Source organism: Canis lupus, chromosome 6 (genome assembly GCF_048164855.1).
Source record: "Canis lupus baileyi chromosome 6, mCanLup2.hap1, whole genome shotgun sequence".
In the NCBI taxonomy this organism is placed as follows: domain Eukaryota; kingdom Metazoa; phylum Chordata; class Mammalia; order Carnivora; family Canidae; genus Canis; species Canis lupus.
Window position 1 is genome coordinate 3,517,282 of NC_132843.1, and position 27,104 is coordinate 3,544,385.

The window sequence follows — 27,104 nt, forward strand, 5'->3', positions numbered from 1 at the left end:
TTCAGAAGTTAGAGTCAGTTATCTATAGGATTCCATCCAGCTCTAAATTCTGATGTATAAATGTAAATTTATTATGATTCATTTAAAGGTTTTCTTTAATCTGACAGTTAATATCAAACAATGTTTTATACATAGATGCCTCTGTGTTGTATTTGTGTGACCTGGAAATGCCATGTCCCCTGGTTTGTGGTTTGTGCTACCAAGTCCAGGTACTTGGGAAAGTGTATTTGGCCTGCTGATTGATTACCTTTCTTAGCTTGAAAAAGGTAAGCTTTTTCCTGTCTTTCACCAGATGTAAATACTCCTGAATCTCCAAAGAACACTGTGGAATCTTCAATGGTGAATGGAGGTTTCCCATCACAAACAAAAGAAAATGGATTGAGTGCTGCACAGCAGGTGCCTGTGCAGCGGAAGAAGCTCCTCAAAGCTCCAACTCTGGCTGAACTGGACAGCTCTGACTCCGAGGTAAGTCCCATGAGAGCCTGTTACACACATCTTGACTCCATGTTCAGAATGCAAGCCCTCTCTGACCTAGTTTACTAATCATGTTGCATAAGTTGGTGCTTAATCTCTTCCCATCTTTCAGTCAATAAAGTTGGGATTGAAATTCATTTGTTTAGCAGGAAATGAAACAATGGATTTTGTGTTTTTCATGAAAGACCAGTATAGTGGCCATAGTTTATAGAATAGATTTTGAAATATTTGTATGATCTTAGATTATAGTGGTATTAATATAACTTTAAAAAAATGTAAACATCTTCCCTTTGTTTCCCTTTGTTTTGGGGGAAGGAAATCCCTTTGTTTTGGGGGAAGGAAACATATCTTCCCACATGTTTCCCTTTGTTTTGGGGGACGGAAAAAGAAAAGTCTATTTCCATGGATTTTTCTCTCTCACACACATACCTACCCATAGTGAAGCTTGTTCTTTCTGTGATAGTAATATCAATGGACCGGTCTGTAAAAGAAAACTCTGCTAGGGTTCTCCAGATTTCATCTTTTCCCTGCTGCCCTTTGGAGGAAGAGTTGATATCCTCCCTGTTTTCCAGGAACAGTTAGAATGCTGGTGCTTCCCAAATTTCTCTCAATCCCTTTGTCCTCAGCATCAGTAAGGTCACATCTCCCCCTGTGTAAAATGAAATTATATTCTTGCCTCCTCCTTCCCAGGCCCTGCCAGACAGATAATACACACACATAGCCAGCCTCTCAACTTCTGTTTGCTGTCGTGGTTGCTGGCTTCATCCGTTCCACATTCATCCAAGTTAGAATTAAGGAATTATTCTTTAATTACCCAGACTGATTTCTGATGACTCTGGCAGCCTTCAGTACCACCCTTGGAGCAAAGCAGCACTGAAGGAGCAGAAGGAGTTCTGGAAGTGACCTTGTTCCAACCAGAACCTGGTTAAGAGTCACTGGTCAGGATGTAGAACTAGAAAAGGCCTCGTCTAATGAGTGTCAGAGACCAGTAACCGGACCAGACAGTACAAACAAGCAAGTTTCAGAAAGCAGGCCTGGCAGTAGTTTGAGAGATCAGAGCCCATCAGGATCCCCCAGCCAGGAGAAAGTGTTTGGTCAAGGGAGTGGACATGACAGGGCAAGCCAAACAGGCATCTACACCCACATTCCCTCTCCCTCTCCCTCTCCCTCCCCCTCCCCCTCCCTCTCCCCCTCCCTCCCTCTCTCTCTCTCTCTCTCTCTCTCTCTCTCAAGAAATCTGACTTCCCAGATCTCCTGGCACTTTTCTGAGGGTCTTTGTGATTCCTCTGGGCCAGCACCTAATCCTAATGAAGATTAGTTTTCAAGTAGTGAGAAATTAGGTGCAGCTGCCTGTGGTGGACATACAGGGGCAGAGGACCATCAATAACTTCTAGGCACAAATCCCAAAAGGCCTTGAACCATGACAGAGTCCTCATCACTTCTCTGTTTCTTACTGACCGACTTGTACTCACCTGGGTGCTCTAGGATGGGCTCTTAGTTGTTCACAGTGAGAGCAGGTCAAAGCAGTAAAGAGGAGTGGTGTGGAAGGTAAGGACATGCTCAGAATTCTGTAAAATTGGGCTTTAGAAGTGTTTCTGAGAAAGATGGGCTAAGTTATGTGAGGTGGGGGCATGGTTTCTGCTGTTGAAATCAGGGTGACACCCACCTCACCTCATAATCATTTGGGAGTATTGTGTATGGCTCCTTTCTCTTTTCGTAAGAAATACTCTTAGCTTTTATTTCTTTTGACCGTCCATAAGCAGAAGGAGGTCATTCTAGTTGCCTGCTAGCTTTTCCGGAGATTTGTGTGACCTCTACACTGTGTCTTGAGTTGAGGCTTTGGTTACATTGCTTGATTTGTTTTTCATGGTATGTACCAAGAGTGAGGAGGTAGGTCACTGTTCAGACCTCCTTTGTTTGAACTGTATGGTTTACATTGCCTTTTTTCATCTCCTTTTCTTTGAGCAGATCCTTTGTATTGTAGCTTGTTTGAAACCAGTGCTTTCAGAAGTAGGTTTTGGGTGAGGACACTTTTTTGTGAATGGCAAAATTAATTCTTAAAGTCACCTTAACTAAGTAGATCAGAGGGAATTTTCACTATTTGTCTCACGTAATCATAGGTGAATATTTTAATCTAATTTTCTTTCTTCCACATTTAAAAATATTTAGCAGTTTTCTGTAGATATTATAGAAATACATCGTCATGTAGTTTATGTACATCCTCAATCACATAGAAGGTAGTAAATTTTTCATGAATAAATATTGTACTTTATCTTGATATAATCTGAAACAAATTATTAAGAAGGTCTGGTCTCACTGGTAATAGGAATTTAAATGTTATTTTGCATAATGTAGATATTTTTCTAGATTCATATGACATTCTTTGAATTATTTTCATCCATTTATTCAATAAATATTAATATTTATTCATTACTTACTAACAATTGTTACTAACAACAATGAATGAGACACATAGCATCCACCTTCATGCAGCTACCAATCTACTACTTTTATAAATGTGTTAAGTATTCCCCTAATAATAATATTAACTACGATTTACTGTGTGCCTCATAATGTATTAAGCATTTTGAGTGTATTATCTCATCTAATCCAATAGCACAGTGTAAAAATGGCATTAAATACCAAATGAAGAAACTGAGGCAAGAAACTTTATGTATCATGTCCCTCTAATGAGGGACAAAGGCAAGACACAAATCCAGATCAGTCTAATCTTAGATCTCTCCTAGTTTGTGTTGTTTGCCTTGAACTGTTGACATAATTCAGGGCCTCACATTAAAATAAATCTTTAATAGTAAAATGTTATCAGCATGAGAGCACTAATGTCTTAGGAGTCTTCTATTTCTCTGCCCATACCTTTCTCAGGAAGAAACTCTGCACAAGTCTACCAGCAGCAGCAGTGTATCTCCCTCCTTCCTTGAAGATCCCTTAGCAGAGGCTGTGTCCACAAGGAAGAGTGAGTATCTTTGGTACAAAAGAGCTAGCAACAGATTCTGCCCAAAATACACTGAACCTGGAATAGGGAATTCCAAAGCGCTTTGTGATCGTTGGGGGTAGAAAGAACTAACCCTGACATTTCACTAGTCAGGATCAAAAATATTGTTACATTCCTAAAGTGATATGGTAAAGTAGGGCTAAACTGATAACTGGGCCTCAGGTTCTTAGATCAATCACCTTTGGGTTTACAGATACTAGTTGTAAGGAGTAAGTCAATTGTCTATATGTATTTTTTAGATTAATTTACCTACTTGTCTGAATTGAAGCTGGGAGCCCTAAATAATCATACTTGTTATCATTCCCATACATATCCATACCCACATACATATATAGATATTAAAAATGCCTTTATAACTCTTCCTAAGGGGGTGCCTGGGTGGCTCTGTTGGTTGAGTGTCTGCCTTCAGCTCAGGTCATGATGCACGGTCCTGAGATTGAGCCCCGCATCAGGCTCCTTGCTCAGTGGGGAACCTGCTTCTCCCTCTCCCTCTGCTTGTTGCCCCCCTTCTTGTGTTCTCTCCCACACACTTGATCGCTCTCACTGTCAAATAAATAAATAAAACCTTAAAAAAAATAACTCTTCATAGGTTCTGAATGCAGAATCTAAAGTTAAGTGATTTATAAATACTTTTTTTAAAAAGATTTATTTATCAGAGAGAGAGAGTGCAAGTGAGGGGAGGGACAGAGGGAAAGAATCTCAAGCAGACCTCACATCGAGTATGGAGCCTGATGCAGGGCTTGATCCCACAATCCCCAGATCGCAACCTTAGCTGAAATCAGGAGTTGGATGCCCAGCCAACTGAACCAACCAGGCACCCCATTTCTAAATGTTTTTAATAATCTTTTTCATGTATAAGATTATTATAAAAGCTTTAAAAACTATACATTAAAGGAGAGGATTCTGGGAAGATGGTGGAGTAGGAAGCATCAGAAATCTGTCTCCCACCTAGACAACAGTTGTACTGGCAGAGTTTGACATAAGTCCTTTGGAACTCTGAGTCTGCTGAAGGCTTGCAACTTTGAGGGGAAGATTATTTTATTTTTTTAAAGATTTTTATTTATTTGAGAGAGAAAAAGAACAAGCAGAGAGGAGGGGCAGAGGGAGAGGGAGAAGCAGACTCCCCACATAGCAGGGAGCCCCATGTAGACCTCCATCCCAGGACCCTGGGATCATGACCTGAGCCAAAGATGGATGCTTAACTGACCTAGGCACCCACAGGGGAAGATTTAGATGAAAAATTGTACAATAGCAATTACTCATGCCTCACCCCCAGCCACATGGCAGGCAGCAATGTACTGTTCCTAAAGCAGCTTGCACATAGCTTACAGGAGCTAGGGTGGGCAAAAAGGACCCTGTCCTCCAAATATTGGGCATCTCTCCTCTGGTTACTGATTGCTACATCTGATTCCAAACATGTAGACAAAGAGGCAGACAATGATTATTGTTGCTTTGTTGCAAGCTCCCTGCATGCTAAAGTGACTTCCAGGGGATCATAAGGGCTAGCCTCCTTCTCCCCCACACTCCCTTCATTTTTAGCTTTCTCCCTTTTGGGAGCCAGATATTAAAAACTAGGATATTCAGAAACTACATAAATAGGGGAAATTATAAAGTAATTATGCATGCCCAGGGAATGGCTCATAAAAGACTTGAGAAGATCCTAAGTTTACATCTCACGGTGATCCTCAGCATATTGACAGCCTATAGCAATCAAGATGACAATAAGCAAAAACCATAACAAAAAAAAAAAAACCAGCAGATCCCGGGAAAGGGATAGAATCTGATTTCCAGAGTTACCACATTATTAGATTCAAATGTCCAGTGTTCAACAACAACAAAAAAACATAAGGCATACTAAGAAATAGGAAGGTATGGCCCATTCAGAATAAAGAAATCAACAGAAACTGTCCCAGAAAAAGAGGGGGATATGCCAAACAGACTTTTTAAAAACTGTCTTAAGATACTCAATGAGGGGTCGCCTGGGTGACTCAGTCAGTTGATTTGGCTCAGGTCGTGATCCCAGGGTCCTGGAGCCCCAAGTCAGGCTCCCTGCTTAGGGGAGAGCCTGCTTCTCCCTGTCCCTCTGCCTGCTGCTTCCCGGCTTGTGCTAGTTCTCACTGTCAGATAAATAAATAAAATACTTTTATAAAAATGTTCAAAGAACTAAATCAAAGAAGATGTGGAGAAAGTCAAGAACACAATATGCGAACAAAATGAAAAGATCAATAAAGAGCTAGAAAACCTAAAATGAAACAAAAATTCTAGAGCCGAAAATTCCAGTGACTTAAATGAATATTGAATATTCACTAGAATATTCAGAGGTGGATTTGGGCAGGCAGAAGAAAGAATCAGCAAACTTGGAGATAGGACAGTGGAGGGTATCAGGTCCGAGGAACAGAAAGAAAAACGATTGGAAAAAAGCAGAGACTGAGAGACCTGTGGGACAGCAACAAGTGGACTGACATTTGCTCTGTGGGAGTCCCTGAAGGAGAGGAGAGAAAGAAGGGCAGAAAGATTCCTGGCAGAAATAATGGCTGAGACTTACCAGATTGAGGAATGACATGAATATAAACATTCAGGCAGCTCAACTACTATAAGAGACCCACACTGAGACACATTGTAATCCCAAAAGCCAAAAACCGAGCAACAAGAGAGAAGTGAGTCCCCACATACAAGAGATCCTCAAGGAGATTTTCAGCATATTTCTCATCAGAAACTTTGGAAGCCAGGAGACTGGGCCCAATACAGCTCTCCATCCCACTATCTGAAAGTTTGCTTTCCATCACTTCACTTTTTATGAAAGACCAACATTAATACCTGTTCTAGCTAATTCATCGAAATCCAAAGAAGATTTTCACTTTTACAAAGTGTTTCAATTGCTTCTTTGGTTTATGCCATTTCAGCTTACAGAAGGCTTCACAGAAATGCTCTACTCTCAGATAGTGGAGGAAATCTGTATATTCAAAGTGCTTAAAAAAAAAAAAGTCCACCAACAATCTTATATCCAGCAAAACTATTTACCAAAGGAAGGAAGAAATTTAAACATTCCCAGATAAACAAGAGCTGAGGGAGTTTATAACCACTTGACCTTCCCTGTAAGAAATGCTCAGTAGTCCTACAGGGGGAAATGAAAGGACACTAGACAATAAATCAAAGCCATGAGAGAAATAAAGATCTCAGTAAAAATACATGGACAATTAGAAAAGCTAATAGTAGTGTAACAATGGTTTGTAACTGCACTTTCTGTTTGCTACATAATTTGAGAGACTAATACATTTGAAAGAATTATTAATCCATTTTTTGTGGAAGACCGTGTATAAAAATGTAATTTTGTGACACCAACAGCCAAAAGGGACAGAGCTGTGCGAGACAGTTTTTGTGCATTACTGAAATTAAGCTGCTATAAATCCAAATCAAAGTGTATAATTTTAGGATGTTAAATGTAGTCTCCATGGTAACCACCAAGAAAATAGCTACAGGATACGCATGAAAAGAAATGGGAAAGGAATTTAAACTTCTCATTATAAAAAAATCTTTTAACCTGAAAGACAAGAATGAAGGAAATGAGGGACAAAAGCTCTTATAAGGCATATAGAAAACAAATAGCACAATGAGAAAGTCCCTCCTAAGCAGTAATTACTTTAAATGTAAATTAATTAAACTCTCTAATCAAAAGCTAGAGATTGGCAAGATGGATAAAAACACATGATCCGACTGTATGCTAGCTAGAAGAGACTCCCTTGAGATTCAAAACCACAAACAGAAAAAAAAAAACACAAACAGATTGAAAGTGAAAGGATGGAAAAGATATTCCATGCAAATAATAACCAAAAGAAAGCTTAGGGAAACTATACTCATATCAGGCAAAATAGATTTTAAGTTAAAAAAAAAAAAAGGTTACAAGAGACAAATTAAGGACACAATGTTAATAAAAGGTTCAATGTAGTAAGAAGATAGAACAATTATTAACATTTATGCACCTAATGACAGACCATCGAAATATATAAAGCAAAAACTATCAGAAATGAAAGAGAAATAGGCAATTCTACAATAATAGAGACCTCAGTACCCTTCTCACAATAATGGATAAGAACAACAAGGCAGAGGTTAAGGAAATAGAGGACTTGGACAGTATGATAAACCAGCTAGATCTGAGAGAGACAGAACACTCCCCGCAACAACAATACATTTCTCCAGGGCACGTGGGATGTTTTTAAGGATATACCATATGTTATAGTTTAAGTCTTAATAGATTTTAAAGGATACTTATCATACAGAGTATCTTCCCTGGCCATGATAGGACAAAATTAGAAAACAATAACAAAAGGAAAACTAAAGAATTCACAAAACTGTGGAAATTAACACACTTTTTAAAAATTAGTGGATCAAAAAAGAAACCATCAGAGAGTTTAGAAAATACTTAAAAATGAATGAAAGTGAAAACACAATGTACCAAAACTATGGGACACAGTGGAAATAGTGCTAAGGTGAAATTTGTTACTGTAAACTCTTAACATTAAAAACAAGAAATTTCAGTGATTAGTTGGACAATAAATGTTCTGATTTTTAAAAAGAAAGGAAGGAGTGAATGAATGAACCAACAATGAAACTTTACAAATTAAGGAACTAGAAAAAGAAGAACAAACTAAACACAAAATTAACAGAAGGAAGGAAATAATAAAGATTAAACCAGAGAAAAACAAAGAGAAACAATGGAGAAAATCAATGAAACTAAAAATATCAACATAATTAACCAACCTTTTGGCTAGATGGACTAAGAAAAAAGACTCAAATTACTAAAATCAGAAATGAAGGGGGAAACATTACTGCTGATTCTATAGAAATAAAAAGAGGGGATCCCTGGGTGGCGCAGCGGTTTGGCGCCTGCCTTTGGCCCAGGGCGCAATCCTGGAGACCCGGGATCGAATCCCACGTCAGGCTCCAGGTGCATGGAGCCTGCTTCTCCCTCTGCCTATGTCTCTGCCTCTCTCTCTGCCTCTATAGGACTATCATAAATAAATTAAAAAATATTTAAAAAAAAAGAAATAAAAAGAGTTATGAGTATCATGAACAATTACCATCAAATTGGATAACCTTAGTAAGATGGACAAATTCCTAGAAATGCTGGACCTAGCAAGAGAAAATCTGACTAAACCAATAGCTAGTAAGGATATTGTCGTTTTCTTTTAAAGATTTGATTTATTTATTCATGAGAGACAGAGGAGCAGAGAGAGAGGCAGAGACACAGGCAGAGGGAAAAGCAGGATCCATGCTGAGGTCAATGGTGGGACTCGATCCCAGGACTCCAGGACCACGCCCTGAGCCAAAGGCAGACTCTCAACCACTGAGCCACCTAGGCATCCCAGTGGAAGGGATATTGAATTAGTATGCCCAAACTCTCTCTACAAAGAAAAGGCCTGACTCTGATGCCTTACTGGTAAATTCTTCCAAACATTTAAAACAACTACCAATCCTTCTCAGACATTTCCAAAAAAATTGAAGAGGAGAGAATACTTTCTAACCTGTTTTATGAGACCAGCAATATCCTGACACAAAAGACAAAGACACTACTAGGACAGAAAACTACAAACCAATACCCTTTACAAATACTGATCTTTTATTTTTTTTAATTATTTTTTATATTTATTTTATTTATTTATTCATGAGAGACAGAGAGAGAGGCAGAGACACGGGCAGAGGAGAAGCAGGCTCCATGCAGGGAGCCCGACATGGGACTCAATCCCGGGACTCCAGGAACAGGCCCTGGGCTGAAGGCGGCACTAAACCGCTGAGCCACCGGGCTGCCCCAAATACTGATTTTTTAAAAGATCTTTAACAAAATACTAGCAATCAGAATGCAGCAGTATATTTAAAGGATTGTATATCCTGACCAAGTGGGATTTTTTTCCTGACTTCAAGGATGGTTCAACATATAAAAATTGATTAGTATAATTTGCCACATAAATGGGGTAAAGAAAAACAACCCCAGGATTATTTCAATTGATGCTAAATTAGCATTTAACACAAAATTGAACACCTTTCATGATAAAAACTTCACAAACTAGGAATAGAAGGAAACTACCTCAACATAATAAAAGCCATATTGAAAAACCCTCCTCAAACATCATACTCCATGGTGAGTAAACACTGAAAGGATTTCCTCTAAGAAACAGGAACAAGGCAAGGATGCCTGCTTTCCTCATTTCTCTTCAATATAGTACTGCTAATGCTAGTAAGAGCAATTTGGCAAGAAAAAGAAGTAAGGGGCAGCCAGACTCGAAAAAAAAAAAAAAAAGAGAGAGAAAATCATCTCTGATGATAGGATCTTATGTGTAAAGAAACCCTGAAATATTCCACACACACACACACACACACACACACAAAACAAAAACAAAAACCTCTTAGAATAAATGAATTCAGTAAAGTAGCAAAATATAAAACCACAAAAAAAATCAGTTGCATTTCTATACACAATCAGAAAAGAAAATTACAAAAGCAATTCCATTTATAATAGTATCAAAAAGAATAAAATACTTAGGAATTAACCAAGGAAGTGAAAGTCTTGCTCACTAAAAACCACAAAACATTGCTGAAAGAAATTAAGACATAAATAAAGGGAAATACATCCTGTATTCATGGATTGGAAGACTTAATATTGTTAAAATGTTTACGCTGCCCAAAGTGACCTACAGATTCAATGTAATCCCTATCAAAATAACAATGACATTTTTGCAGAAATAGAAGACAATTCGTTCTAAAATTCATATGGAGGGATCCCTGGGTGGCGCAGCGGTTTGGCGCCTGCCTTTGGCCCAGGGCGCGATCCTGGAGACCCGGGATCGAATCCCACGTCAGGCTCCCAGTGCATGGAGCCTGCTTCTCCCTCTGCCTGTGTCTCTGCCTCTCTCTCTGTGACTATCATAAATAATAAATAAAAATTTATAAAAAAAAAAAATTCATATGGAATCTCAGGGGACCCAAGTAGCCAAAACAATATTGAAAAAGAATAGAACTGGAGAATTCATGCTTCCTGATTTCAGAACTTATTAGAAGCTACAGTAATCAAAATACTCTGGTATTAGCATAGAGACAGATGTATCTCAATGAATGGAATAGAATAGAGAGCTCAGAATAAACCTTACCTATATGGTCAAAAGATTTTTGACAAGTGTGCCAAGACCATTCAATGGGCAAATAGTCTTTAAACAAATGATGCTGGGAAAACTGGATATCCACATGCAAAATAGTGAAGTTAAGGGCACTTGGGTGGCTCAGTCAGTTAAGCATCTATCTGCATTCAGCTTGGGTCAGGATCTCAGGGTCCTGAGATGGAACCCTGAGTCAACCCTCTGCTCAGCAGGGAATCGCTTCTCCCTCTGCCCATCGCCACTGCTCTTGCTTGCTCTCTCTTCCTCAAATAAGCAAAAATCTTTAAAGGAATTTTTTTTTAATTTTAAGAATTAAAAAAAAAAAAAAAAAGAACGAAATTAGACTCCTACCTAACACCATATACAAAAAGTAACTCAAAATGGATTAAAGACCTAAATGTAAGACCTAAAATAATAAAATTCTTAAAACATAGGACAAAAGTTTCATGACATTAGATTTGGGAATGACTTCTTGGATATGACACCAAAGGCACTGATTTTTAAAAGTGAACAAATTGGAGTTTATGAATATAATAACTTGTATTCATTGAAAGATATTATCAAGAGACTGAAAAGGCAACCTACAGAAGAGGAGAAAATATTTGCAAATTACATATATAATAAAGGATTAATATCAGAATATGTAGAGAAAATCCTGAAACTCAACAACAGAAAAGACGGCCTAATTAAAAAATGAGCAAAGGACTCAAATGGTCATTTCTCCAAGGAAGATATACCAATGACCAACAAGCACATGGAAAGGTTCTCTGCATCATTAATCATTAGGGAAATGCAAATCAAAATAACAGTGAGATACCACCTCCCACACCTTAAAGTGGCTACAATCAAAACAAAAACTAGAAGACAACAAATATTGGCAAGAACGTGGAGAAATTGGAACCCTGTGCACTTTTTGGAATGTAAAATGATACAGGTCGCTGTGGAAAACAGTATGGTGTAACTCCTCAGAAATTTAAAAATAAAATTACATGTGATCCAGCAATTTTAATTCTGGATTATATAAGGAAAAGAATTGAAAGCAGAAAAAAAAAGAATTGAAATCAGAGTTTCCAAGAGCTACACATCCATGTTCATAGCAGCAGTATTCATAATAGCTAAAATGTAGAAGCAACCCCAAGTGTCCATCAATGGATGAATGACTAAGCAAAATATAAAATATCCATACAGTGGAATATTACTTAGCCTTAAAAACGGGGAAATTTTGCAATAGGCTACAACACTGACAAACCTTTAGGACATTTTGCTAAGGGAAAACAACAGTTACACATAAAAGGCAAAAACTTAAAAAAAAAACAAAAACTGTGACTCTATTTACATGGGATTTTTAGAGTAGTCAAAGTCATAGAGACGGAAAGTAGAATGGTAGTTACTAGGGGCTATAGGTAGGGGAGAATGGGAAATTACTGTAATGGTTACAGAGTTTCAGTTTTACAAGATATGAAGAGTTATGGAATGGAAGATGGTAATGGTTGTACAACGATATAAATATCTAATACCCCCAAACTGTATAGTTAAAAATAAAGACACTAGGGGCATCTACACATGGCTCAGTAGTTTAAGTTATGGGGTTGAGCCCTGTGTTGGACTCTGTGCTCAGTGGGGAGTCTGCTTGAAGATTCTCTCCCTTTTCCCCTCCCCTCGCTTGTGTGCACTTTCTTGCTCTACAATAAATAAATCTTTAAAAAAATAAAGACATTAAATATATTTTATGTATGTTTTACTACAATGGGAAAAAAACTTTCTATGAGAAAAATACATATTAAGATATTAATAGAACATTGACTTGATTTCTTATGCACACAGAATTTGTAGTGATTAAAGTTCTTTAGTGTTTTGATTTACTTAATCAGATTATATCAAGAATATTAGGAGCTGACCTTGGTTACTATCTATAATTGGTGTTTGGCCAGGCCCACTAAATATAATAGAGATCCAATTAAATCACATAATGGATTTCTGTATCTTTCTTGGTTGTGGAAATTGTATTATTTTTATTCTCACTAGATTTCTCTTGGTGAGACAGTCCAAATAGATGACTTTTAACTTTGTATTGACTTTCACTTTCTTCATCCACAACATTGCAGCAGGCTTACTTTGCAGAGAGAGTAGGAAGAAGTACCAAAAAAAAAAAAAAAAATTGGTGAGCAACAATTTATTTCTAATGTTCTCCTTATGTTTTCACAGTGTGAATCCAGAACCATTCAAACCCTAAAACATTCTCCTTTTAAACCCTGTCCCAAAATATTACTAGGCAGAAGAGAGCAGTGGTACAATATTAACATCAAAACTGGAATTTATTTTTCAAAATTTAAATAGAGCTTGATTTAAACCTAAGGAATAATGTTTTGATAAACATCAGGAGGGAAAAAATTTTATATTTCATCTTTAAAAGGGAGAAATAAAAGGACTGTACACTTGAGAATTTTGGTATGACATGGAAGTCTTTTTGGACACGCGGAATACATATTTTCACACATATTTTACATGCCTGAGGCTGTAATTGCCAAATTCTGTGGAATATAACATGAGGGTGTGTATATATACAAAGCTGAGATGATAGTTGTGTTTTTATGTATGACTTTGAATAAATATTATGAAATATTCTTTCTTTTTTCCTCTCCATTTCTGTAGGAAAGTTTATCTTGCAAAGATTTTTCTGTAACAATCCTCATAGTATCCCCATAAGGACCGCCAATATTAAGCCTCTAATGAAATAAACATTTCATCTTTGAATGCTGTGTTTGTCACAAATGACAAGGGGTTTTCTGTTAGAAATTGAAAAATCTTAAGATTTTTATTTTGTAAGAAAGTTCATTCCAGTTTGGTTAATTTCATTTCTGTAGAGCCTCCAAAATTCTTGCCCATATCATCAACACCCCAGCCAGAGAGACGACAGCCACCCCAGAGACGACATTCCATTGAAAAGGAAACACCCACTAATGTAAGACAGTTTCTGCCACCGTCCAAGCAGAGCTCCCGATCTCTTGTAAGTAGCTGGAAGCCTTGATAGTGACTTGAGGATCAGTTAGAGACGTGTTATCATTAGCTTTCTTGAGACGATGATTAGGAAGAAAAAAAACTTCCAAACTTGAAATAGCTTTATTTTGTTTTTAGTATCTAAAGAAAACCAGCTATCACAGTAACTTAAAATGACATTTGACCATTCTTTATTCATTTTAAAGTACTTTTTTTTCCAGAAGATTTGTCAGTGGTTGAAAATATGTGTTCTTATTAAAGGAATGCTTTCTTTTTTTCAAAGGGAATTAGTCCACTTAGAAATCATTAAAACTTATCAAAAAGTTAGAGTCTGACTACTGCACACTATTTTATCAAGGCAGAAGAAGTGTGAGGGGAGAATTTTGATCCGTTACAAACCATTGTCCATTGTTTTCAAGTGTATTTCATGATCTTGGAGCCAAAGCTGCTGTTTGCACTAGATGACGGTTTTGCTGTTTTCCCAAGATTTCCAGGTTGGTGTAGTGGCTTTTGATTCCCAGGACAGTAAGACCCTGCCAGGAAGAAGTAACAAATCCTCTAACCAAAGGACATCTGCAAAGATTCTTTTGTAGTCCCACTTGACTTCACAGATATTTTAAGGGGAGATGAAGACTTCAGTCAGTAATTCTACCAGCAAACTAATATCTAATGTTTACTCAGGTATTCATGAATAAAAAGCCCTGGAATATGCTTACTCCATATTTTCGTTCATATTTTTAGGCTATCTTGAATCATCAACGGTTCAAATGAAGCAATTATAGATGTCCCTCCCTCAAAGTAGAGGAATTTAGTGTGGTTACTGTGAAGATACCAAGTCTGAATAGAGATTTATGGTGTTGAAATTTAATCTCTGTTCCCAAACAGTTCAATTAAAGAACCAATGATTTTATGTCAGTTCCTGGTAGAATTTCTCTAACTGCTAAATAATCACTGAAACATTGAGTAAATATAGCTTTACCAGTGGTTTACCAGTAGAAAAACAATTCTAACCAGACAGGTTCAAAGTTCAAAATCCAAAGACTTTTGTTAATGTGAAAAACTTACTGCTTTAGCAAAATAGAGTTATTGCCACAGCCTAAAAGTGTGTAAGAGACCACAGGTCCCCAGTAATTAGGAGATTCTTCTCTTCACCCAACTTTTCTCTTAGAAGCCAGCTTATCATCATTCAGCTCTGCACCTGGCCTTGTGATCATAGGACACCATTTTTAATGTTAAATTTAAAAACTGTCAATGTGGAGGAACTGTCAGATCAGGTAAAAGGAATTTCAGCTACTAAGAAAAAGTTCCAGCTAGAACAGAAATACCATAGAAGTAATAGAAGAAAGACTATCAGCCCACATCGTGGGCCCAGAGGTATATATCCTGACAACGGGGAACTCTTAGTGTGTGCTGGGTCAGGCTGTGAGTTATTTTTTGTGGAGAAAAGCAAGATAAAACCAATCTGCAACCTCAGAGAAGAGTCTCTATGAAAGGCAGTGGGAAAGCACTGCTTGATGTTCAGGTTCCATGTGGAACCACGTTCCCTGGGAGCGCCCAGGGCACCAGCTGATACAAGGTAACATCTAGGTTATAGTAGTGACTATTCTTGCTAGTAGCTTATCTTGGAAAATTCATAAAGCCACACTCATCTTGGGGTAGTACCCTCTAGACTGTTAAGTATTGTTTTAAAGGTATGACAATTAATTTGAAACTTTAGCTATCTTTAAGAAAACAAGGAATCCTTTTGTATTTACAATCCCTCCACTGAAAATGGCAGAAATGTCTTCATTGGTATTCATTTTTTTATTTTTATTGTATCTCCCTCTCTTTCCTTAGAATGTTGAAATGTAATTTTTTTTCATCATTTGTTCCAATGATTAAGGATGATTGCCCATCTAAATGAAAGGCAACTTGTCTTTCAGTACCTTCCCCAGGGGCTGGGGGACAAGCACTGCTTGGTGGCATGTCCCATCCCCTCACCCCTGCCTTCACAGGCACAAGGGCATTTGCTCACAGGACAGCCAAGTTAGCAACATCTTAAGTCTCTGCTGTGTGAACTCCAAGATCCTCTAGGTATGGTTTCATGATGTTTACGGATTTATATGTATGGGAACAGACAGTGGTGTGGGCACACACGTGTGGGATCAACCATTAATGTCCTCAGTGGTGGTTTGGTTTCATTTTGTTTTTCTTTCATGCTGTGTAACCACTATTTGTAGGTCACTCATGTTCAGCATTATTTTCTCCTTTTCTTTTCCCCCTGCCATTTTCTTTTTCCCTTATCTATTGTTCAGGTTCCTAGGATAACCAGTGTTTGGCCAAGGACGCCTTTCCGACCACTTTTTTCTACCATACAAACAGCTTCTCTGCTCAGCTCTCATCCTTTTGAAGCAGCCATGTTTGGGGTAGCAGGGGCTATGTATTATCTATGTGAGAGAGCTTTTACCAGCAGGTGGAAATCCTCAAAGGTTGGCCTCTTTCTGCTGGTTCTGGGAATTATTTTACTCTCTATCTCTTTGACAGTGATACCGCATCTCCTGTGCTCTGAACAATTAACAGCTTAGATGGGCACTTTGCTTCTGATCGTTGATTCCAGTCTTTTGTAGGATGCATAGATTACACCATGATCTCAGTTGAAAGGAAAATGACCTTGAAAGGACAACAAACTCAAAATGCAGCATCAGATTAGAGGGACCTGTGAGTGACCCAGTTGTATACCAGGAGGAATGCCATCTCCTCTCCATGTGCAAGGCACTCCCTGAGAGCCATGGGGTGCTGTTCTCCCAGGGTCTTCCCGCCATCAGGACAGCACTTACTCCCTCCCTTGGCTGTCAGAGCAGCCTCCTGCCAGCCCACATAACCATGGGAACTCTGCCATCCATAGAACCATAGCCCTCCCCGTTTCTCACACACCCCACCATGAGCTCCAGGGGGCTGTGCTCCCCCCCCCCCCACAGCAGGTGCCCACCCTGTGCTCAGAATGTCTCTGTTCCCCAGCACCTTTCATAAAGCTGTGTTGTGTTGGTCAGGGTATTATGTGGTTTTTATGACAACTCACTTCTCTGTAGAAATTTTAAGCTTTTCTTTTATTGATGTGGTTATTTTAAATAATTACGCATTTCATTATTTTTTTTAGATTCTCATACAGAATATAGTTTTTAAAGAAAATACAATACTTGCCAAACCCCAGTGAAATAAAGAAGTTCTTGAACTATGCCCTATTTATTGAAAGCTTCCCCTGCCCCCAGAGTAGCATGCCTTGCAGACTAGCGTTTGCAGCTGCTCTGTTCCACCTCCTATAGCATTCTGTCTTTCCTAGGTCCTTTATTTACGAAACATATCCTTGACAAATGAACCAGCAGCTGGTTTCTTTATTATTCTTTATTATGCATCTTGGTTTGGAAAAGAGTCTGAATGTGATGAAGTATATCAAATTCCTTTCTCTTCTTTACTTGTCATGAAATAGAGGATAGATCTCTATTCTTTCTCCCGTTTTAGATCTGGCCCTTTGGCCAGTATGTGGTCAGGTGCAGGGATGGCATTTTAAGTCTTGTCACTGTTACTGCTGTTACTGAAGATCTATGGGCATTTTCATTTTTATTTTCAAACCTCCCCAGAGATCTCTGTATACTAAGGCTAAACTTGATGTAGGCAGAGTTCACTTTGAGTTTAAAAGTTAAACTTGAAAAAAAGAGAAGAGTAATTAAACTTAAAAGGTGCTGTTTTAATTTAAATCTACTTTGGGTTTATTAAAAACTCAAGGATATAATGCTGGTTTTGGATAATTTTCAAATACCTGCTACTTATATAAAGTCTTTGCTCCTTGAGAATACTATATAAAACATGCACATTCCCATTCTCTCTGTGGCTCAGTAACCAGAGTATACATTATGCTCTGAAATTTCTCTGCTCCCTAACTCTGACCCCTCTGAGGGCAAATGTAACCAGAATATTTTGAACAAAAACTCACTGATGCCAAGTGACATACATAAAAAATAAGTTCTAAAGGCTCATCTGTTCTATAGCATATTGTAATCTTTATTAAAAACTCTTTCAGATTTAGCTTCCCTTTTCTAAATTTAGGAGTCCGATTAAAGCACAGGGAAGCCAAGGGATTTTAGAGTCCATGTGTGGCTTTGACAGAGTTCAGGGAACGGGAGGAGTGACCAACCCCAGTATAAAGCTCTCACTCACTGTTAAAAGCACTGAGTGCTCCTCACATTTTGGAGCATTAGTATCTCAGCAATATCTGTTGAAGTTAAGGCTTAATTTGGCTGTGGGGATGTTGAATTAATACTTTGGTCAATTGAAAAAATAATGAAAACTATCCTAGTAACTATTTATTATTTTCTTTCATGTTGCATTGAAGTTTTGTTGTCCTTGGGAAAGCACTAGAATTAAAACATTAGCATTTGACCCGATGGAAATTATTTTACTCAACAGTAATTTGCTTGAAAGTAAAAAAAAAAGAACAAGAATACACACATACACCAATACAATTTCTTATTATGTCCTATGAAGTCCTGGATTTGCATATGGTTCAAAGCAGCAAGTTGAAAGTATGCTTGACTAAGTCCATTTGTGACTTAAGACTGAGAAGAGGGAAGTAGAACCTGTCAGGTCTATTGTGTGTGCTAGGATATCCCTGCAAATAAAAAGGATTCCCATCTACCGGAAACAAACGTTTACCAGCCCAGGCATCTTAGTTGTAAAGTTAATTATTAAACTGGCACTATTTTGACATCTTCCCACCTTCACAGCAACAAATCTCAGGTAGTCAGTGTCTGGTTAGTTGCTAGATTCATACATTAGATTGTTCCAGCTCAGCAGTTTTGTCACATAGTTAGCTGTCAGAAAATGCACCATAGTCACACTCATCACTAATGAATAAAAAAGACCGTAGGAAAGCTGCTTATGAAATATGTCAAAAACTGAGAAAACTATCATTCAGATGTGTGCAGCCAACAATGCTTATCTCATGCACAATCTTAGTGGCCTAACCTTCACACAGGCAGTGCATTGTTCCCACTTGACACTAGGCTATTTTCTCAGGGTGGAGTAAACCAGAGTAGATACTGGACAAGCCAATATAATCCAGTTATCTTTGAAAGCTTTTCCCATTGAAAGACAAAATTATGTGATGGTGATTTTTTTTTAAATATTTTAAACATCTTAGAGCAAATGATATAATCTTCCTGAACAGAATACCTTCGCACCCTCCAAGAGACTATGCTCTTCCTCTTAAAAATTCAATTGCAGGATTTTTCTGCAAAACTTTTTTAAGCAAATTTAACCTTCTTTAAGTCAGCCTGGACAGAGATAATTTTGTATTGATTGTTAGTAAGAAACAGTTCTTCAAACTATTTTTTTTGAAATGCTAATGTTTATCAAGTTTGCAACCTAGATTTGTTTTTGTTTTTCTGATTGAAAGACAGAACTGAATGTTAAAAACTCCATAAACTGACTGCATTCATAGTCATGTGCTTTCTCATTTGGCTTGTTTGATTCCAGAATGCCTGTTAGCAATGCTATTGTGTGTGTGTGGGAGTGAATTATAATGTGTTTGTACTGAGAACATTAAGTTTCAGTGTCCCTACACCACAATGGCCCCTGTGAAGCCTGGCAGGGTGAGAATGCACAAGACCATTCTGTCTTTCTATTAGATCCACCAATCAAACGCAGAGCCGAATGGGAAGCAAATGGGGGTGAGGCTCTTTATTCAGTGGGATCAGTTACATCAACATCTTCCTTGGCTGTTTTTAGGGAAAACATTAACATAAGACAGCCAGCATAAATATTTATTGTGAAATTCTTAAGATTTTCTCCACGTCTTTGCAGTGCTGACTGTGCATTCAACAGTCATTTAAAAGTAATAACAGAAATCTTAGAGAACTGTGGGGTAGTCTGTAGAGGTTGCCTTTTGGCTGTAAACTGCACCAGTAGTTACATAGTCCAGTTCCACTCGTACCATTAGGATTTTTTAATGATATGCTGATGTAACTTACCACTAAATAATGCTTCTCAGTATAAATTACTAACCACCTTCTTTTGGCTATTCTGGGTACCACAGACCAGTTTTCTAAATAGTACCAGTGTCGCAGATTTGCTATTTATTTGCATATACTATACAATACAATAGGAAGTAATAATGTCTTTGTAAAATCATAAGGAGAAAACAGACTTCAATTTGGTTTAGAACAAGAAAATTTTCTTCAAGATTTCAATGCATAGATACATGGCTCTGCTTAATGGAATAGAAACTTGAGGCCAAATATGTACCCAAATGTGAGGAACTTTTCCTTTCCTGGAAATTTCAGTAAACCATAATGTTTGACATTATAGGTCCCCAGAAGTTTTCTGCCATCTGTTGTCTTAGTGTAATTAGAAATTATGTGGTCCCCAGAGTGAGCCAGCTCTGTTCCACAGTTCATTGGGAAACCTCCTTTCTTCTCTGAAGCTACTAACCAGGTGTCTGATCTGAAGGGAAACTGCACAGTGCCAGAAAAGGGGGGGTGGGAGTTTCTTATTCATGTGGAATTTTGAATTTCAGGAGGAATTTTGCTATCCAGTGGAATGCCTAGCTCTTACTGTGGAGGAAGTGATGCATATTCGTCAGGTCCTGGTGAAGGCAGAACTGGAAAAGTACCAACAGTATAAAGATGTCTACACCGCCTTGAAAAAAGGAAAGGTAGAGCTATTTCAAGTTGATTGATAAGTAGGGTTAGAAGAATGGTCAGTGCCAGGCTTGGTCTCCTGAGGGAGTGGTCTCCTGGCAGCCAGATGGTAGAGGGGATTTTAAGAGATAAGAAGCTTATTCTCTAATACACAGTTCCTGTTCTGCCTTGCTTACAAAAAAAAAAAAAAGGTATTTTTGTTTCTCCCTGAGAAATCAAAAACTGTGGAAGATTTAAAACAACCATAATAAATAACGGCATGCCTGCATAAAACCATGTGTGCATTTTAAAGGCTTGTAAAGAATATGTATCTGAGAAAGAGACTGTCTCAGAATTTCTTCAGATTGATTCCATGATGCTAAGCCTCTGAGAGCTATGACCTATTGCTACCTTTTAAAAGTTTAATTATAAGTAAATAAATAGCCAAATTATAATTCTCACAGAGCCAAACTTGAAAACAGAGTTTCTGAATTCTCTTTTTCCTTTTGTCTGCTAAATTTCCCCAATCTATAAATGTAAAGCATATTTAGACACATAAATTATGAATTAACTACTGGCAATGCTTTTTTCTCTCTTTCAATTTGTCTTTCTAGCTCTGCTTTTGTTGCCGAACCAGAAGATTTTCCTTCTTCACCTGGTCTTATACCTGTCAGTTCTGTAAGAGGTAAGGTTTTTGTTTGTTTTTTTGTTTTGTTTTGTTTTGTTTTTTTGTAATTGATGACAGTAGTCAAATACCAATTACATTTATACTTTAATAATTTTTCTATACAAGGAACAGCATTAGAGATTACCTAGCCCACTATCACATTGTGCCATGCTCGTGGGTTAAATAATACTGATTTCTTCAAAAGAGCAGAGCAGTTACTTGGTATTAAACCTGGAAAATGTTTCTCTGCATGTATTTCCTTTATATGACTAAAATCATTCTAATAACCATATTTTCTGTTTAAACAGAAAAAAATTAGATGTGATTGTCTTAGTCTTATGATCCCTCGATAGACAAATAAGAAAATCCCAGACAGATAGATGTAAGTTGATCCTTTTACAGGAAATACTGTAAGAGTTAAGTTTTACGGGTTGTCTTCTTGGTGATCCACAGTTGTATCAATTTGGTGGAAAAACCAGAGTTTTTGCAGTTTATTATAGAAATTCACAACCACTCAGTCACTGGCTTCTCTGACTTTCCAGTCACATCTATGGTACCATGCTGAGTAACACTTCTGATTTTGTATACAGGCCGGTGTGTTCACAGTGTTGCAAAAAGGTAAGCTAAGCTTGGTAAAATTATAACTGATGTTCATTTTAAGGAGTCTACCTCTTTAACAGTACTGCTCATTCTTGGTTTTATTTGGGATAATAGATGCGGCTGCCCTCCAAACCATACTCCACTCTTCCCATCTTTTCATTGGGACCTTCTGCCTTGCAAAGAGGGGAAAGTTGTATGAGGGCAGAAAAGCCCACCACTGGCCACCATCGGCCACTCCGGAGCATTGCCAGGTGAGCAAAGGGCCTGGGACCTCAGAGCATCCTCTGTAAAAGAAATTTCTCCTTTTGAGGACTGCTGACGAGGTGGGGTTTTGACTCCAGGTGGTTTGGGTTGGCCCGGTGGCTGTGTGTGGCTGGGTGCTTGGTTTTAATGTAGTTTTGACTTGCATGCAAGTCTCCAAAACTTCCCAGAGGTAACTTGTCAAGGGGTAATGGCTGGTTACTTGAAGCATACTTGAATGTCGTCATTCCTTTTCTACTTTAGAAATAATTACTTTTATGGGTCCTTTAAAAGTCATCTTTAAAATTGACCTTGTTTTCAGTGGAGTTGAAAACTTGCATGTAACAGTCTAATCTTTCTTTCCTTCTTTAATTTTAGAAAGCAAATTGTGTAGTTCCGGGTTTCCAATGGTCTGCAATAACTTTAGCTTATCTTCCTCTTGGAAATAGGACAGAAATAAAGCTTTATGCCAAAAGCTTTATGGCAATTTAAAAAAAAAAATTGCCTGAATATCAGTCCCTTTGCATTTAATGCAGAGTAAAGTTAGTATTGATCTTCAAGAAAGAACAGAAGAGATTCAGGCCAGCTTGCCTCTCTCTCACACACACACACACACACACACACACACACACACACGGGGCCAAAAAATGGAGTTTTATACACCAGCTGCCCCCTGTCGAGGAGGGACACTGGTACTGCTGCTTGAGTGTTGGGTGGTGGGATTCCTGCACACCACAGCTGTGGGCAGTGAGGCAGGGAAGCCAGGACCCCAGCAGGTGACTGCTGCCGCCCGCCCCCCGACCACCACCACCACCCGGGCTGTCCACTCTGCCCAGAGACCCTGCTGGTTCCTCCATGATGGCCTCCAACTTGGGATCGTCACCTGCGAGCTAAGGCGTGGTGGTGTTCCTTTCTGTACTTACTCTAAACTTATGTTCTTGTTGGTTTAATTGAAGGAGTACATGAATAGATGATTCCTAGTTATTTCGAAAAATTACCCAAAACATTTATTTTTATGTTGATCTAGTTAACTCCAGCTCTCTGAATCCAAAGAATTAGTCACCCAAGTAGAAGCGTTGGAGAGGGGAAGGTATATTTGATAAATGCGAAAATGCTAAGGAAGCTGGTCTGAAGATAACTTTTCAAGATTAAGACCAATTGACTTCAGCTTACTATAGTCTGCCTACAGTTGACTCACGTTCACCAACCCTGACCCAGGGTCACTGGAAAAAAAGGACTTGAAGTCCCTTCTGAATTACTGATAGGACGTTAGCAACATTTTGATTGCTTTTAGTTGTTGAAGTCCACTATATATCATGTATGGTATTCAGATGAATACTCTATCCCTTTTTCCAAAAGTGATACCAAGAGTTTTCAGTATTATTCTTTCTTAATAAAATACGTTCCCTGGTTTCTTTTTTAAAAAACATTTTGAGCTTTATTTCCAATTAGAAATTCTTCCCTTGAAAGAACATGAGGGGGATCCCTGGGTGGCGCAGCGGTTTGGCGCCTGCCTTTGGCCCAGGGCGCGATCCTGGAGACCCGGGATCGGATCCCACGTCAGGCTCCCGGTGCATGGAGCCTGCTTCTCCCTCTGCCTGTGTCTCTGCCTCTCTCTCCTCTCTCTCTCTCTCTCTCTCTCTCTCTCTCTGTGACTATCATAAAAAAAAAAAAAGAAAGAACATGAGGTGACTCGCTCATTCCATAATGTCTTGGCAACAAATTTACTTTTTGCACATATTTTCTTAGTATTGCAGTAGAACTATAAGTAACACTACTGGATATTCTAAACATCTTGTTTTGTTCCAGGTTCTCCTCAAAATCTAAACCTGTAGACAAATCAGATGAAGAACTACAGTTTCCCAAAGAGCTGATGGAGGACTGGAGTACTATGGAGGTGTGTGTAGACTGCAAAAAGTTTATTTCGGAAATCATCAGTTCAAGCCGGCGCAGCCTGGTGTTGGCCAACAAAAGAGCCCGATTAAAAAGGAAAACACAGTCTTTCTATATGTCCTCACCAGGCCCCTCGGAATACTGCCCTTCAGAGAGGACTATCAATGAAATCTGAGCCTGTGCCTTTCAGTTGCTTTGTGTTCAGAGTCGGCACTAGTATAGGAGAACACTGAGCTGGGCTGGCTCTCCTTGCCGTGGTCTTAGTTACTAGGCTTGAATTCGCATTAGATCAGGTTTTTGCTGCATCACGTTGTTCCACAGACTGAATGCTGTGTTCATATCGATTGATGATACGTGACAGGTCAGCCAATTGCTCATTTGCACCAAGAGAGAACAATAGTTTGAAACTTGCTTTTGTGTGTGTGTGGATTTGGAAGCCAGAGACTTTTTCCTTAGTTCAGTTCCCTACTGTTCCTCAGAGAATTTCCTGACTAAGGCAAAAAGCTTCTCATGTGAGAAATCAGCCTCACAAAGCTGTCGATGTTAGCACAGTTCTAAGCAGTAAGTCATATTGGCACTTCCACCTGACAGTGTTCCTATCTAATGTACATAGTGACCGGGCCCTGCCACACACCAGACACCTGGAGTCGGGGACCGGCTGTGTATCATGTCACGATACAAAACCCAGAAGGATTTGCTTATACTATCAAACTGATTTTAAATTATTGTTGCTCGGAGACAAAAAGACTACAGGAGGGACTTCATTCCTGCGTTCTAGTGCAAAACATCTGGATAAGCTGTACACCCAAATGGGTGACCATTTCCTCTGAGCTGCTGTGTTTGCCCTGGTGCAATGGATCAGTGTCTCCTGAGTGGGTGACAGGTCTTCATTCCCTATCTTGAATGTATTATGGTTACTTGTAGTTTTGTAAAAGAGGTCTCAGAATAAAGTTTTGTGGGAGTTTCAGGACAAAGGAAGGCTAAAAGTTTGTCAAGAAGTTGAGTGTATTTTGGTTAACTTTGAAAACGATTGTGACAGCATTGGGGTGCCAGCTGCCACACTACAGGGAATGAGCTGGAGCTCATCCATCTTCAGCTACATTTTTCATAACTTTATAGTCTTAGCCATCACAACTAAATTAAGCCACAATTTGGTACCTGAGGTCTCAAACTGAAATTTATTTATTTTTCTAAATGAATTTTAAGGGAAAAAACATTGTCTAGTTCTTTTAAAATTACAAGAAAATTAACCTGCTAATAGACTTTTTGGATGCTTTTTGCACAAGTTTTCCTTGTAAATGACTGGAGTGTGTAAGGTGGGTTTTTGATGAAGGTAGGTTGGAAGGTAGCACTGTTTACCTGAAATTTCTCAGCCTGTCTGTCCCGTACTAGGAGCTGTACTTTATTTTTAGTATGCTTTGTTGGCAAATTGAATTTAAATAAAAAATAAATTACAAATAAATACATAAATTTTTTAATTAAAAAAATGACCAACCGATCAAATTGCCATGGATGTTTAGAAAATCAGTTAATGCACATGCACAATAATTTCCTAAAAGCTATAGGACACATCTGTAGTCAGCACTGCAACAGCACCATTAAAGGCATGGCAGTCACATTTCATACCACATCAAAGTATAGTAGCATTTCTATGTTAGATTAACAGTAATACCTCAGAACTGCTCTGGTAGTAGTTTGTAATGGATTGAAATGTACACTTTAGTAAATGGCTTAAAATTACTTATGAAATAAACTTTACCAATTGACTAAAATAATGCATGTTAACAGTTCCTCTGTATTTGCATGTAAAAAGTGGGCCACCAAAGAACCTTACTGATTTTGCAAATGTTTAAATTACTGTAAAGACTCTTGTATTAGAGGTTTAAACATTTTATTGGGTGAATCTCATTTATAAAATTTTCCAAGGGATTATTTGGACTCTATACCCTTGATGGTTCGGTGGAAGCCACACCCTCTGAGGGCCCCAGGTTTGGGCCTCTGTATGACTACTGGGAAACAATGGTATTTGTGTATGTATATAGACATGACACACAGTAATGTGCTTTTTAAAATAATGATGAGTTTACTGCTGTTACTAAGACATAGGAAACTAAGCCCCTGAAATGAGAATTTCATTCACATTTACAAGGCAGATACCTAGCCCATCTCAGTTTTTGCTTCACTCCTTCAGGTTTATGATGCTCTTGGCTGATTTGGGCATTATGATCACTCTTCCCAGAGTGTTAGAATGTGAATCCTTCAGTGGCATTAATGAGGTTTGTCAAGTGGTTGGTGCATCTACATGAGACAGTTCGCAGTATGAGAAGACGACACATAACACAGTTAAAAGTGTAGAAATTGAATTAGCATCACTTTTTATTGCCAAAACAATTTCTTGACAGTTTCTCCCATATCCATGACATGAACCCAGTACCTCAATTAAATTAAGTAATTCCCAGAGAGAAATTCACTAACAGCTAGTGCAGAATGGTTTGACCCCTGTTAACCTAGTGTTACCTTAGTCCTCTTTCTCGTCTTAACTACTAAAAGAACATACCTTCACAGTATTCCTTTTTTCTTGGTTTCTGGCATTTGCACCTGATCCAACACCACCAAATCGTTGGCTAGCTGATCGGAAGGAGATGTGTCTGAGAGCTTGTGTGTACACCCGAGCAGCCTTTGGCACATCCTCTAGCACCTGTTCCGTTTGTCCCAGACCTCACAAGCCCACCCTGCTGGGAGATCATTCCTTCCCCACGGCTTAACTTTCTACCAGTGTCAGAGTAGATAAGAATAATTGTAAATACTGTAATATATTTATTAATATTTGAAAGGCATTCATTCAGCAGACAATGGGAATTAACTCTTCAGGGACAAGTGAAATGGAAATAATTGCTATGTACATTGACATAACAGTCTTACTAGATTTCAAGTCTTAAACCTCTCAAAACAGGAGTTTGTCATGTAGAAGCTTTAAAAATGATCTTTCATTTGAAGACATGATATGATTAGCACTGGACACTCATACCATGAATTTTTAAGGCTTTTATTTTTCTAACTGTATTAATAAATACAGGATTGGATTTTAGGAGTCAAATAGCAGACATGAAAGTTTTAAATTATGTTGCTATTTGCTAAAGCAAAACGGCAGAAAATTTTGTTTATGCAAAACTGTTCGAAGGGCCATGGAGAAATGTGTACACTGACTGGACCTGGCTTCCTGTGTGTATGAAAGTCAGGGTATTGCTGGCATTCAGGGTGACATGACAGTACTAAACGTTTTCCATTCAAGTCTTTTAAAATTTAGGGAAAAATAAAATGGCTTTCCATCGTAACTTCTGTGTTGAGTTCCTGTTGTAAAATGGTGATGTCTTTTGGTAACTAGTTGTAAGAAACCACCTAGGTTAGGAAGGCAAGAT

General features: G+C 38.4%; 2 protein-coding genes across 15 annotated transcripts in view; one reads left to right on the forward strand and one right to left on the reverse strand.

Moving 5' to 3' along the window:
* The window catches only part of LOC140634911 (centrosomal protein of 76 kDa), a 234,552-nt gene extending 207,532 nt beyond the window's left edge, over positions 1-27,020 (forward strand). For 4 of the 11 annotated variants that reach the window (XM_072828648.1, XM_072828649.1, XM_072828650.1 and 1 more), the window contains 8 exons: positions 293-465; positions 3,358-3,448; positions 13,500-13,642; positions 20,183-20,320; positions 20,900-20,970; positions 21,543-21,570; positions 21,667-21,803; positions 23,602-27,020. In XM_072828648.1, coding sequence (XP_072684749.1) covers positions 293-465; positions 3,358-3,448; positions 13,500-13,642; positions 20,183-20,320; positions 20,900-20,970; positions 21,543-21,570; positions 21,667-21,803; positions 23,602-23,860 — 1,040 coding nt within the window. In that variant the 3' untranslated portion in view covers positions 23,861-27,020. Of the gene's footprint in view, positions 1-292; positions 466-3,357; positions 3,449-13,499; positions 13,643-15,926; positions 16,101-20,182; positions 20,321-20,899; positions 20,971-21,494; positions 21,571-21,666; positions 21,804-23,601 lie in introns of all 11 variants that reach the window. The other 7 variants (XM_072828642.1, XM_072828643.1, XM_072828645.1 and 4 more) reach the window with 4 other exon arrangements.
* The window catches only part of PRELID3A (PRELI domain containing 3A), a 50,047-nt gene continuing 36,453 nt past the window's right edge, over positions 13,511-27,104 (reverse strand). For all 4 annotated transcript variants that reach the window (XM_072828655.1, XM_072828659.1, XM_072828658.1 and 1 more), the window contains one exon: positions 13,511-14,165. In XM_072828655.1, coding sequence (XP_072684756.1) covers positions 14,058-14,165 — 108 coding nt within the window. In that variant the 3' untranslated portion in view covers positions 13,511-14,057. The remainder of the gene's footprint in view (positions 14,166-27,104) is intronic.